This window comes from Rhinopithecus bieti, unplaced genomic scaffold, assembly GCF_001698545.2.
Source record: "Rhinopithecus bieti isolate Rb0 unplaced genomic scaffold, ASM169854v2 scaffold_13558, whole genome shotgun sequence".
NCBI classification, from domain to species: domain Eukaryota; kingdom Metazoa; phylum Chordata; class Mammalia; order Primates; family Cercopithecidae; genus Rhinopithecus; species Rhinopithecus bieti.
In genome coordinates, this window is record NW_016808198.1 from 54,483 (window position 1) to 67,450 (window position 12,968).

The window sequence follows — 12,968 nt, forward strand, 5'->3', positions numbered from 1 at the left end:
AGTGGCTGCATGGCCTGTGCCTGCTTCCGGATGCTCTGGCCTGGTCTGTGAAGGATGCCCTAGTCCAGGTTTGGCAAACCGTGGAAGGCTTTGCATCAGGACAAGATTTTGTATCACAAGCTTCAGGGACATAGCGCCAGCCTGGATAAATCTTCAGAGGGTCGGCGGAGGCAGAACCCAACATGAGTAGCTTCTCATTACAGAATGAACTGGAGAACACAAAAGGAAAAAAGGAAGGAAGGGCAGGAAGGGCTGTGTGCAGAACCTGGCCTCAACATCGTGTGAGACTTCCTTCCAGGTACTTTCCTGACCTTTATTTCTGTTAAAAATTACATTTCTATTACAAATATTGTTTTTTTTGTTTTGTTTTGTTTTGTTTTGTTTTGTTATTTAGTTTTATTTCATAATCATAAACTTAACTCTGCAATCCAGCTAGGCATGGGAGAGAACAAGGAAAACATGGAACCCAAAGGGAACTGCAGCGAGAGCACAAAGATTCTAGGATACTGCGAGCAAATGGGGTGGAGGGGTGCTCTCCTGAGCTACAGAAGGAATGGTCTGGTGGTTAAGATAAAACACAAGTCAAACTTATTCGAGTTGTCCACAGTCAGCAATGGTGATCTTCTTGCTGGTCTTGCCATTCCTGGACCCAAAGCGCTCCATGGCCTCCACAATATTCATGCCTTCTTTCACTTTGCCAAAGACCACATGCTTGCCATCCAACCACTCAGTCTTGGCAGTGCAGATGAAAAACTGGGAACCATTTGTGTTGGGTCCAGCATTTGCCATGGACAAGATGCCAGGACCTGTATGCTTTAGGATGAAGTTCTCATCTTCAAATTTCTCCCCATAGATGGACTTGCCACCAGTGCCATTATGGCGTGTGAAGTCACCACCCTGACACATAAACCCTGGAATAATTCTGTGAAAGCAGGAACCCTTATAACCAAATCCTTTCTCTCCAGTGCTCAGAGCACGAAAATTTTCTGCTGTCTTTGGAACCTTGTCTGCAAACAGCTCGAAGGAGACGCGGCCCAAGGGCTCGCCGTCGACGGCAATGTCGAAGAACACGGTAGGGTTGACCATGGCTAGTACTACAAGAATTTCCTCGGCGGCAGCGTCTCCAAAGCCACAAATATTGTTTTTACTCTGATTTTGTCCTTCATAGTTTATCATTATAACTTCCATAAAGAATAATTTCTATTACCTTTATTAGAAGGAAAAAAGTCATTGTCAAACACATAGTAAATGAAGAAAGAAAAAAGAGAAAAAAATGCATCTGCAATCCTCCTCTCCAGTATTAATATTTTGATATATATCATTCCAGTTTTCTCTCTCTCTCTCTCTCTTCCTCTCTCTCTCTCTCTCTGTCTCTGTCTCTCTCTGACTCTGTCTCTCGTGTGTGTGTATGTTGAAACCTAACCATAATAGGTACCATTTGCTGAATGCCCACTCTGTGCCAGGCACTTTGCAAGGCACTTTACCAACATATTCTCATTTCAGCTTTCTTCCAGCCCAATCAAGTATCATTACGCCCTTGACAGATGAGGAAACAGGCTCTGTAAGATGGAATGCCTTGTCCAGAGTTGCTCATCAGTCCATGAGAGTTGAGAGTTGATTTGGAACTTTTCGAGGTAAAGCCGATGCCCACCTCACCAGAGTTACTATTTTGATATGCACCATTCCTGTCTTAACCCCTACACCTGCTCCCTCCCAACTCCCACCTTGTTTTTGGTTTTGATTGCTTTATAACAGCCTAGAAGGGTAGATTCCATAGTAGAGGTTCTCAACACTAACCATGGATTAGAAATGACTGGGGAGTTTTGAGAAAATAAGCACTGGTGCCAGGTTTCTACATCCAGATATTCTTATGGGGGCTGAATAACTGGTGTCTGCAAAGCCCCCCAGGTGACCCTTATGTGAAGCCAGAGCTGCACTGCCATGCTCCTTGGTTTACTCTATTGCTGGAAATGCAGTGCTTGAAAACCAGATCAAAGTTCCAGCCTAACTACTAATACGTAAAAACAAAACAATGCCTGGCCACTATGCAAAGGCAACTTCCACCTTCATAAACCCTCCACGAGGCATGAAATTGAAAGCAAACATAAGCCCCTTTACATATGATATCCTGTGAGGGTAAATAGGGCCAGGAGATGAGTGGAAACTGGTATTCAGAGTCCCTAAGTGTGAGTACCCAAACCCTGGACATGCAGAGAATTTCGGGTCACTGGTTCACGTGTGCCTGAGCAAATGCCTAATTTCTTTTTTCAGACTTCAGTAATTTCTAGCAGAATATAGAGAGTTCATGACACAAACACATCTGGATTTGCGGGTGTGGATCTGAAATATTTGCAGGCCAATATGTCAGGCGCAGATGTTGAATTGGCAACCAGGGAGGATGGGGGTGATCTCATTGGAAGCTCCATCTGGGGCTTTTCTTGGAGCAACACAGCCTTCTCAGCTGATTGCAGCTGCCTCCCGTACCTGGGTGCTTCCTCGCCTGCCCAAAGGCATTTTGTAGCCTTCTCCCTCTCAAGGGGCACCCAGAAGCTAGTCATGGCTACATCTCATACAGAAAATGCCAAGAAAGTGAAAAGCGGTAGCTTCTTAAAGGAGATGAGTGTGACCCATCAAGGCTAGTCTGTGTCAGACTCATTTTTGGTCCAGAAAGAAGTTCGTGGAGCCCACAAATGGGTGGCAGTACTTCCTTCCTCAGCATGGCCTGGAGGGTGAACCAGGGCTCTGTGGAGCCAGACAGAGCTGGGTCTGAATACAGATTCTACCACTTTCTAGGCTTTTGACCCAATTGAGCAAGTTGTCTCACTGAGACTCTGTTTTATTGTCTGTAAAATAGGACCCATGAAAGCCACTTCACCAGGTTGTTCACACTTCAGTGAGTTGCCAGCAAGCCCGGATAGCGGGCATTTTGCCTCTCCCTTCCTCTGCAAGCATCTGCTTCTAGATTGCATGTGATCATGTGAGATCCATTTGCTACAGCCAAGCTAGCAGTTCAGCAGAACTCAGTTCCACAGGGTTTTAAAGGCTCCCCCTATGGCAGGCACTGTAGTCTTCACAGTTTTGTATCTTTTTCCATCTCTTTGTCATCTCTCATGCTGTTCCCTCTACCTAGAATGCTTTTCTTCCTTATTTCTCCCTGTCTTCCTCCATCCCATCCTCCAAGACCCAGTTTAGGTCTCACTTCTCACTTTGATTCTCCAGGCTGGACATCACCTCTCTCCTTCTAGGTTCCTGCAGTGCTCAAGTCAGAGGTTTTCAAACATTAATTTGTGTTAGAAACACCCAGGATGTTTAATGCTTTGAGCTTGCTGTCCACGTCCATAAGACAGGAATAACTATATTGCCCCTCTGATATGGTTTGGCTGTCTCCCCGTCCAAATCTCATCTTGAATTGTAGCTCCCATAATTCCCACATGTCATGGGAGGGACCTGGTGGGAGATAATTAAATCATGGGAGTGGGTCTTTCCCATGCTGTTCTCATAATAGTGAACGAGTCTCATGAGATCTGATCGTTTATAAAGGGGAGTTCCCCTGCACACACACTCTTTGCCTGTCGCCGTGTAAGACATTACTTTGCTCCTCCTTTACTTTCCACCGGGATTGTGAGGCTTCCCCAGCCACGTGGAACTGTGAGTCAGTTAAATCTCTTTCCTTTATAAATTATCCAGTCTCCGTTATGTCTTTATTCGCAGCATGAGTACGAACTAATGCACCTTCTCAGAGTTGTTTGGGAGGGTCAGATGAGATGTCATGTATAAGATATTCAGCACAGGAGTCAGCACATAGTAGAAGTACAGTAAATGTTGGGTAATATAAATATCATTGCAATTTACTACAACAAATAATCATAGAATTCTATAATGAAGCACATTCTGACAATGAGAAGAGGAGGAGGAAACATTGTGGGACTGGCAATTGAAAACAGCAGGATTGCAGAATCCAAAGGCAATCCCAGACACCAGCTTCTTCTGGAAATGCGGCTGCACTGCTCAGAGTTAATGAGTTTCTAGAATAAGGTTCTGTATGGAGGGAAGAGGTTTCAAGTGCCAAGTTCTATCCACTCCAATTCTCATGCACTGTAACCCTTGGCAAATCTTCTTCACTTGAGAGTTCTGGTTCTGGCTCAGCTTTCTAGTGTGGTACCAGTTAATTGCAGTAATAGGATAAGGCATTCCTGGGCAGCAAGGGGATGCTGGGCTAGTGTGGGACAGCAAGCAGGGGGAAAGGGATTTAGCATAAGCCAGATAAATGGCATCAGAGACTCTAGAAGATGGCAGTGTCCACTGCAGTAGTCTAAGGGTAGGAGTGGGGCAAGCAGCTGTTCATGAGGAAGGTGGGGAGGATGTCAGCGCAACTGTTTCATGGGGGTAAAGGACCATCCCAATGTGTGACTGTGGGAAAGAAAATGGGGAAATGTTCTGAATGAAGACAGAAGCAGTGCAGACAAGATGAGACAATGTGGGTTTATATCGGGGCCATGAGTTATCCAGAAGCTTTTCTGGAGCAGTCCTCCAGGTACACTGAAGGCTCACATGGGTGCCTTTCCTAAGGCTGTATACAACAGCCCAGCTGCCCTGGGCAGGGAGCCCCCCACACACCCTTCAGCAAAACAGCACCATCAGAGCCCACCCTGAATCCTCTCTGCACAGGTCCTCTGGTGACTCTGGAACATGCTTATGGATCCTGGAATCCAGAATTCCATAACTATGAGACATCAAACACTAGCAGTTCTCCCTGTCTTTGAAATCAGCCCTGTTGACCCACAATCCTGTGGTTAGCACGAGATTTGGGTTGGAAGGTTTCAAGGTGAAATCCCAGCTTTGCTGCTCCCTTGCTGTCTCTTCTTGGACAAATGACCTCTGCTCTCTGAGTTCCGAGTTCCTCAGTTGTTAAAATGGGGATTATCACACTTATCTTACGCGGTTTTGTTGGGATTGAATGAGAGACATGGAGGTTGTGTGAAAGAATGGGGCTGCAGAAGCTGTGGTTGGAGAAATAAGGTCTTGGTCAGCAGTGGACAATCTGAGAGCTACTTAGTTCATTTCATTTAATCCTCCTGACCAAGAACACCTTTATCCCCATTTTATAGATGAGAAAATTGTGGCTCAGAGAGGGTAGGCAACTTGTCCCAGGTCACATGAGTAGAAAGTGGCTAAGCTGGCATTCAAACCCAGGTCTCTCAGGCACCACTACACACCCTCCCACATCACACACGTAATGCATATGCGGATTTTCTTGTTTCTGAGCACAGCCAGTGTTGGCTGCTCCACGGGGCACAAAGCAGAAGAAACCTTGACTTGCTGAAACTCAAAAAGCACTCCTTCTTGTCTCTTTCTCTTCTCATTTATCCATAGACCCCCCAGATGGCCATGGAGGTAGCAAGATGGCCAAGAATTTCAGTTAAGGAAAACTCTATTTGCTTTCTCCCCAAGATGAACGTGTATTTTCCAGGTAAAGCTGGAGCCCCTGATGCACAGGAGCAGTTGAGAGTGGCCTAGGCCACCCCTGCATTTCTGAGGCAGTCCCAGCAGAGAGAGCTTGCCTGTGTTGTTATGTGTCCTTATTCGTTAAGGATTCTCTGTATTGAGATGCAACCTAATTAGGGTTGAGCTCAAAGCCTGTTCGTTTGGGGGCTTAGTTCATAAAAGATTAATGTTCATTTTCCTTGGGTTTTGTTGCAGAATTCAGCTGGAAAAAATCCAGGGTGCACTTCTTCCAAGAGAAGGAGCACTTTGGTGGTTTGTGAAAATCCCTTTTCCCTCATGTTAAAACCTTGATTTTTATGTCTCCCTCACCACTCCCCACACTCCCCACCCTAGCATTTTGGTTTTTGGTGATGTATGAGAGAAAAAAAATGAATTCTGTAATCAGGGAAATCTGTTGGAGATATTATTCAAAGGGAACATATTTACTTACAGACAGTTTTTTTAAACAGGTGGCAAATAAAACAAAGCACATAGGAAAACAGTTCCTCATTCATTAATTTATTTATTCTCTCATTGAGCAAATATTTATTGAATACCTGTTATATGCCAGGCACTGGGCATTTACATCATATATTTCATCTGATTTTTCTTTTTGTGATATGCTTGAGCAATTTAATTCTATCATTAGAGTGATAATGTGAAGTGCTTCCTACCTATGAATGGGTAGCTTCCTATAGTACTTCTGCTGAGAGAACATCATATCTATCTAATTAGACAAATGTCAACTCTATTTTCTGATAACAAAAGTAGTATATGCTAATAGTAAAAATGCCAAACAATATGCGCTGATTACATTTAAGAAGTAACCACCTTTCATAATCCCAACTCCTAGAGATTTCCACTGTTAATGGACTGGTGTATATTCTTCCAGGTTTCTTTTTAAGCAACAAACTACAATAATAATACAATTGTATTTACAGAAACGGAAAACAGCACTTCTGTTAGGCAACATGTGCTAGTCACTTAATAACTTAATCTATTGTGGTGCACTTTCCACGTGAGCCCCCAGAGAACCTCCTTATTTTAAATGGCTGCATGGTGTTCCATTGTGTAACATCTTTATTCCAGCAGTTCTCTATTCAGGATATTTTGGTCGTTTCTAATTTGCTATTATTACAAGCAATGCTTCAGTGGATCTCCTTGTAGCCACACTGGGGTGTTTCTACCAGTATTTCTGTGAATAGATTCCTAGAAGTGGAGTTAATGAGTCCAAGTGATGAGTGCCTTTTTTTGCGAATTTCTTAATTGTTGTATGAATTGTGAAGATCACTCACACAGAAGACATGTTCTCTTCTATAATCTTTTCCCTCACACTCCTCCTTTTCTCTAGTTCCACTCTTCTCAGGACATTTTTAAAGCAAGGGTAACAGGTGTTGGGGAAAATAGCTCTGTAGTTTTGAAAGGAAGCAAAAGTAGAACATAACTGAATCTTTCTTGCTCTGAGCAGCTCTAGCTCCCGGTAAATGAACAAAAATAGCCTCACAAGGAGGAGTCAACGTCCTTGTGAATCCTTGCTGACATGATCATTCCCCTGGGAGGGCCAAAGCCTGGATTTGCTTTTCTTCATATTCCATAGGTGACCTGGCCAGCAGAAAACAATAATAATCATGGATGTCTGTGGGGAAAAACATCATTTAAGCTTAATTAGTGACTGTGTTCCTCAAAGAGACAGTGGCAGTTTGAGTTTCTAATACTCCTTTGAAGTAATATTATCATTGCAGGATACAGCATCTTAGGTCAGTTAAGCCATTTCTGTGTTTGATAAACTTAGGAATAGAGTAGTTCTAGTCCCAATTCTTCAACTTCAAATACTTATTAACATATATATCTCCCCAAACCCTGCACTTTACTATTATATTTTTTGACATTTCTCTCTGTTAAAACTGAAAACACATAGCTGGATACATTGTAGAAATGCAAATCTTATCTATGTGGATGTCTCTAAAATTTTTACTGCTGTGTTTCTTGGGCCACATTTAAATGAGAGGTCTGTGTCATCACAATTAAAAGATCCCAAGGGGACCTTCTCAAGAAGGCTGAAGCCACAGCCACAGAGCTTCCTCTTCCGGCCCTGGCTGATTTTGCTATCTCTGTCCAACAGAGGGCAGTACATTTCTCTCATTGGCCTGTTCACGTTTCAAAAACATTCCATAAAAACACATCATTCTCAGCATCTCAGAAGTCAAGCACCTTTCTCTTTATCGAAATCTTTCTCAGCACACTTCTAGGAATTACACACCAGTGAATATTCCAAACATAGGACGGACGTGGAGATTTAAGTATCCCTTTGGTTAGAAATAGCTCAATTGCTCAGTCAAAACTAGGAACAGAGCAAAATTCGTGTCTTAAATTTGTGTCCTGAAGTTGTTTCTTTTTGCGGCTTTGGTTTTCTGCTTTTGTTAGATTTTTCTAAGTCTCACTATCCTGGCAGGTCAGGAGAGTTGATTTTGAATAATTTGGAATTATAAGTAGTTTAATCTCTTCCCAACACTAGTCATTATCAAGTTTTTGCTGTTATCAACTTGCATATTTCTCATTGGAGGGAAAAAGAGGTTAGAGGCCTGATGAGTCACAGGGCTGGGAAGGGGGCCGGGAGCAAGCACACTTTGTGTTGTTGACGGAAGGGCCCGCCACTCTTGGGAGAAGATGTGTCATCGATAAAAAACAACCCCACACCATTTCCCTTAGCTTGGCACAATGATGTTCAACATAATGAGACGTTGGGTCCAGTGCCAGTCCCTCTCTGACTGCTGGTTAGAGTTTCTATCCTTTCAACTCCACCACAAGGAAAATAGTGCTGAGGAAGAAACTGTCCTAAGTCTTGGGGGAGAGTAGGGAAAAAGGCAGAGGAGAAGAAGCACTCACTGCGAGGGTGAGAGCCTTGTCCCCTCTGGGACACCATCCAGAGATGGAAACGTGCATCCCGACAGGCCTCGCCAACGCCACCTGCTTACTGGTGGAACAACTGAGACTCCAGCTGGGTTTCCGCTGCTTTCACTCCAGTGGTAGTATGTCCCCCGGGCCCGCCCCCATGAAGCACTCCTGATGTTCAAATCCCTGTGCAGTCCCCTCTCACCCTTCCAAACAATCTGGATTGTACCTGTGACTCACCATAACCAACAGGATGTGGCAGAAATCACACTGTGCTGGTTCCAGGCTCTAAGAAGGTTTAGCAGATTCCACTTGTATGCTCTCGCAAGCCATCTACTGTGTAAGAAATCCAGCTACTTCACTGGAGAAAGATCCTTGCAGAGGCTATGGCGGGTGAGGCTCCTGACGGAGAGAGAAACTATGTGGAGGAGCATGGAGGTGCTCTGGGAAGGTGTGAGGGAAGAAGCCATTTTCACAGTCCCAGCCAGTGGAGCCTCCTGACTCCAACACCAGCTGCCCTTTGATTGCAACTGCATGAGAGATCCCCAAGCCAGACCAGCAGAACTGTCCCACTGAGTCCAGTCAGCTCGAAGAATCATGAGAGACAATAACAAACTATTGTAAGCCATTCAGGCTTGGGGTGGTCTGTTACACAGTGTTAGATGACAGAAGTGCTCCACCTATTACTTTAGCACTCTCTGGCTGGATGGTCTTGATACCCTATGAGACATGGAGGCTGGTTGTCATGGGAACCAGGCTTCCTGCTCTGCTCCTGCTCACAAAGGAGGACTGAGTGAAGGTGGTGCATGTGGGGCAGGAAATACGTTCTCTGCTGCAACCCAGGAGTCCTGGGTTCTAGGCCTGGCTCTGGCACCAACTAGTTGTGTGATTGTACAAAGAAATGTCCTTACTTTAAAAAGATGATAATTCAACTGTTAGGGTGGCTACCACCTTTTCCTTTCTTTGTATGTGGCAGACGTCATGAATCAATTGTGGTTTTACTGAGCCTAGACTTGGCTACAGAATCCTTCTCAACACAGACAGCTCTCACCTTCTGATCCGAGTTGGCTAATCAGATGAATCCCGTTTGTTACCTCTGGACTAGATGATTTCTAAGTTCCCTTCTAGTACTTTCAAAAAAAAAAATTAACTATGGAAAGAAAATGGATTTGGAGGAGGGGAAGTCATTTATTAAAACTCCTCATTGGTTTCTCTTTGCTTCAGAAGAAATCTGTGCTCCTTAGAAGGGTCATCAAAGCCTTGTGTGATCTGAACACTATCTGTTTCTTCAGCCTCATTTCCCGTGGCTCCCCATCTGTACCCTATACCCAGACTCACAAATTTCATGCTCTTATAAGCTTGTATGCCTGCTTAACTTGTCAACTCCTTGAGACCAGGGACAAAGTTTTCTTCATTGATATACATCTCTAGCACCCTGAATGTGCCTAGAATCTATTACGACTAATATTGTGAGGTGGGTGACTTGTGAATGAATTAAGACATAGTTAATGACAACCACTTCACTTATTAGTCTTTCCCAGGCATCCCAGCAAAGGGTGAATGCCAGCTTTGATAGGTTTGAGCTTTGCAACTAGAGTCCCTCCTGAAACTATGTCCAGCTGGGAGTAACCTAACAGCATCCACTGAGTCTTAGAAAATTCTTGATTAATGTTACCTTAGATCAGGGCCATAAACTCAAATGCCTGCAGGAGCTGGATGGATAAAATAAAAAAGCAAAGTGGATGCAGCCCTCCAAAGGTGCAAGCCCCTCTGGCACTCCTGCTGATGGTTACCACATGGGGTTATGAGTCTCCAAAGTGCCCTCTCTCCCCAGCATCTAGAATAATGCTTGGCATTTAAATGTTTATTGAACATATGAATCAGCCTGCCCCCCTTTTCAGAACTGCTGGAAGAGTCAGTGAAAAAAAATGAGAAGTGAGGAGGGAGAGGCAGAGGAAGAGGAGATAGAAACTAACTATATGTTATTGAGGGTCTACTATATGGGCAGTGTGAAAGGAGCGTTTTTACCTGCATTATCTTGCTAACCCCTTACAGCAAGCACATGAGCCAGATTTTACAATCCCTGTACAACTAACGAGAGATCTGAAGCTTAGGGAAGTTAAGTATATTGTGTAAGGTTACACAGCTAGGCAGTGGCTGAGCTAGGGTTTAAATTCAGCTCTGTCTGCCTTTATGCTTGTCTCACATTTAGATAGCTCAAAACTGCAATCTTTTATATATTTCACTTAATAATTATTTTGGAAGTCTTTTTGTTGTTGCTGTTTTTATTTTTGTTTGTTTACAGCTGGTTTTTAAATATCCATCTTAACATAGGCTAGCTGGTCAGAATCACATCTTCTAAAGCTGGACCAGTGGAGGGAAGATGCTTCACACATTAGAAATGGCAATGGTCTTGGAGTGAAAATACGTGGGTACAGCTAGTCTTGATTGGCTGAATGACCCTAGCAAGCAACGGAGTCCGTCAGAGCCTGTTTCCCCATCTGTAACATGAAAACAGTAGTTAAGTGCTTGTGTCCTTCTCAGTGCTGCTACAAGGATCCACTGTAGTGGTGCCCGGAGCTGCTCCACACCAGCTGCCAGCACCAACATGTGCATGAGGCTGGCCCAGGAGACTGCAGGGCCCCTAGGAATGGAGGCAGCCCTGGGGGCAGGCCAACAGCCCCAGAAGAAGGCCGAGTGTCTGAATAATGAACGTGTTCTTTAAATGGAGTCGTGGCCCTGTGGAGTGCTGAGAACTCATTTTCCACAGTTCACTATTCTCCTAGTCAATGGGGCTTGACTTGATTATCCTTCCTCCCAGCTTCAGGAGATGTGGGCAACACTGGAGATTTGTTAAAAAAAAAAATAGCTAAATAAAATCGTCCTCTCCTCCTCAGCAGTAGTTTCTGTGAGTGATGGAGCTTTCATAGGGTAATTTCGTAGGTGGATGTAAATCTGAAAACAGAAAATACACCTGTCATATGTCTACATGTAGGACTGTGAATGCTGTGGATAGAACACTAATACTTGGAGGGGTAAAAACAGAACAAAGCACAGATCCTAAAGACGTAGCCCCCAAACCAGAGTTAACCTCATTGCTGCTTTCACAGTGGCTGCCAAACCTATCTCTCTCACACTTACCCCCTCTGGCCACTGTCAGGCAGATGTTAGTACTGGCGTTTTTATTGTTATATATATATTAGATTGTCTTGAAATGTTTTAAAGAAATAACATTTAAAAATAAATTTATGAAAATGTCCTTTAAAGGTAAAGTTTTCAAATAAAGGAATAATCTATTTTTTCAGCTTCCAAAAGTACACTGTGGACAATTTGTAAAATGCAGAAAATAAAAATTACCCACCACCATCTCACACAGAAATAACATTTCAAGCATTTTCTTGCCACCTCTTTTAATGTGCCCACATAAATCTACATATAAATGCATGGGCAAAATCGGGTAACACTGGATAGATGATTTTCTGCATTGCTTTTTTTTTTTTTTTTACCTAATACTGTGATGTGAGCATTTTTCTCCCTGTATTGTTGAATAGCTTTTAAAATCGTGATTCTTAGTGGTTATGTAATTTCATCAAATGGATGGAAGATGATTTATTTAAATACTTCCTGGTTGTTGGATATTTAGGTTGAGTTAGAATAACTTTTCAATGAAAGAGAAAAAAAATGCTAGCGATTTATGAGGCAACAATAATTTCTCACCCTATATGAGCAACCAGTAATGAACGTCAGCAACACCATCGAGCGTGTGATGAAAGTTCCAGAAATGGCAGGAAATGGATGAGGAACTCGTAAGGGATGAAGTGAGTTATTAGTGTTTATTATTTATATGGTACAGTAAATATATACAGTACAGGACTGAGTATTTGCTTGTCAGTGACTTACAACCAGTCCACAGTGCTGCAGAGCTTGGACAATGCTGAAATCCACGAATCAAGGCAGCATCTTTAGAGTACATGGTGAGTCAGCCATTTCTGTTGGAAGGGGCCCTACTGAACCTTCTCCACACCAGTACATTTCCTTTGCCTTGGAATGACTTTCACTTTCAAGGACAACACCTCTAGTCCCCTGACAACCTCAGGGTGTGTGCGTGCGTGTGTGTGTGCACGCAGGCATGGAAAGGAGGAGGGAGCAGAGTGAGGTGAGTACGGATTTCCTTTGTGTCTTCCGTAGTTTTGCCTCCTGGGATGGCAGCTTTCAATGGCCACGTCCTGATCCTTGTGAATCTGAGAATCCCAACAGACCAGAAAGCCTCTCCTGCTCATGCACCTGAGACAGGGATTCTTACCTCCAATTTGCAGTTAAGAAAATAGAGTCAAAGAGCAGTACAACAACTTGATCAGGATTTCTCTTTTCAAATGACAAACCAGGACTCCAACTCAGCACCCTAAGTCCCACATCAGTGATGACACCCCCGCTTTCTCCCTAAGACAGCATTTTTAGTGTCTGTTTTGAGTGTCTTTCAGGCTCTGTTCCCTTTTCCTGTTTACACTTATTTGGAAGTAAAGTTTCTTTGGTAAAGTAGGGAGAGGATATTTAAGAAAGAAACTCTCTCTCATTCTTACACCTATAAATGG

The 12,968-nt window shown here is 43.6% G+C and overlaps 1 protein-coding gene across 1 annotated transcript; it reads right to left on the reverse strand.

Moving 5' to 3' along the window:
* Positions 1 to 390: 390 nt before the first annotated feature.
* Positions 391 to 1,126, reverse strand: LOC108537969 (peptidyl-prolyl cis-trans isomerase A). Its single transcript, XM_017885761.1, has one exon. The coding sequence runs from the start codon at positions 1,084 to 1,086 to the stop codon at positions 589 to 591; it is 498 nt and encodes a 165-aa protein (XP_017741250.1). The 5' UTR covers positions 1,087 to 1,126; the 3' UTR covers positions 391 to 588.
* Between the last annotated feature and the right edge of the window lie 11,842 nt (positions 1,127 to 12,968).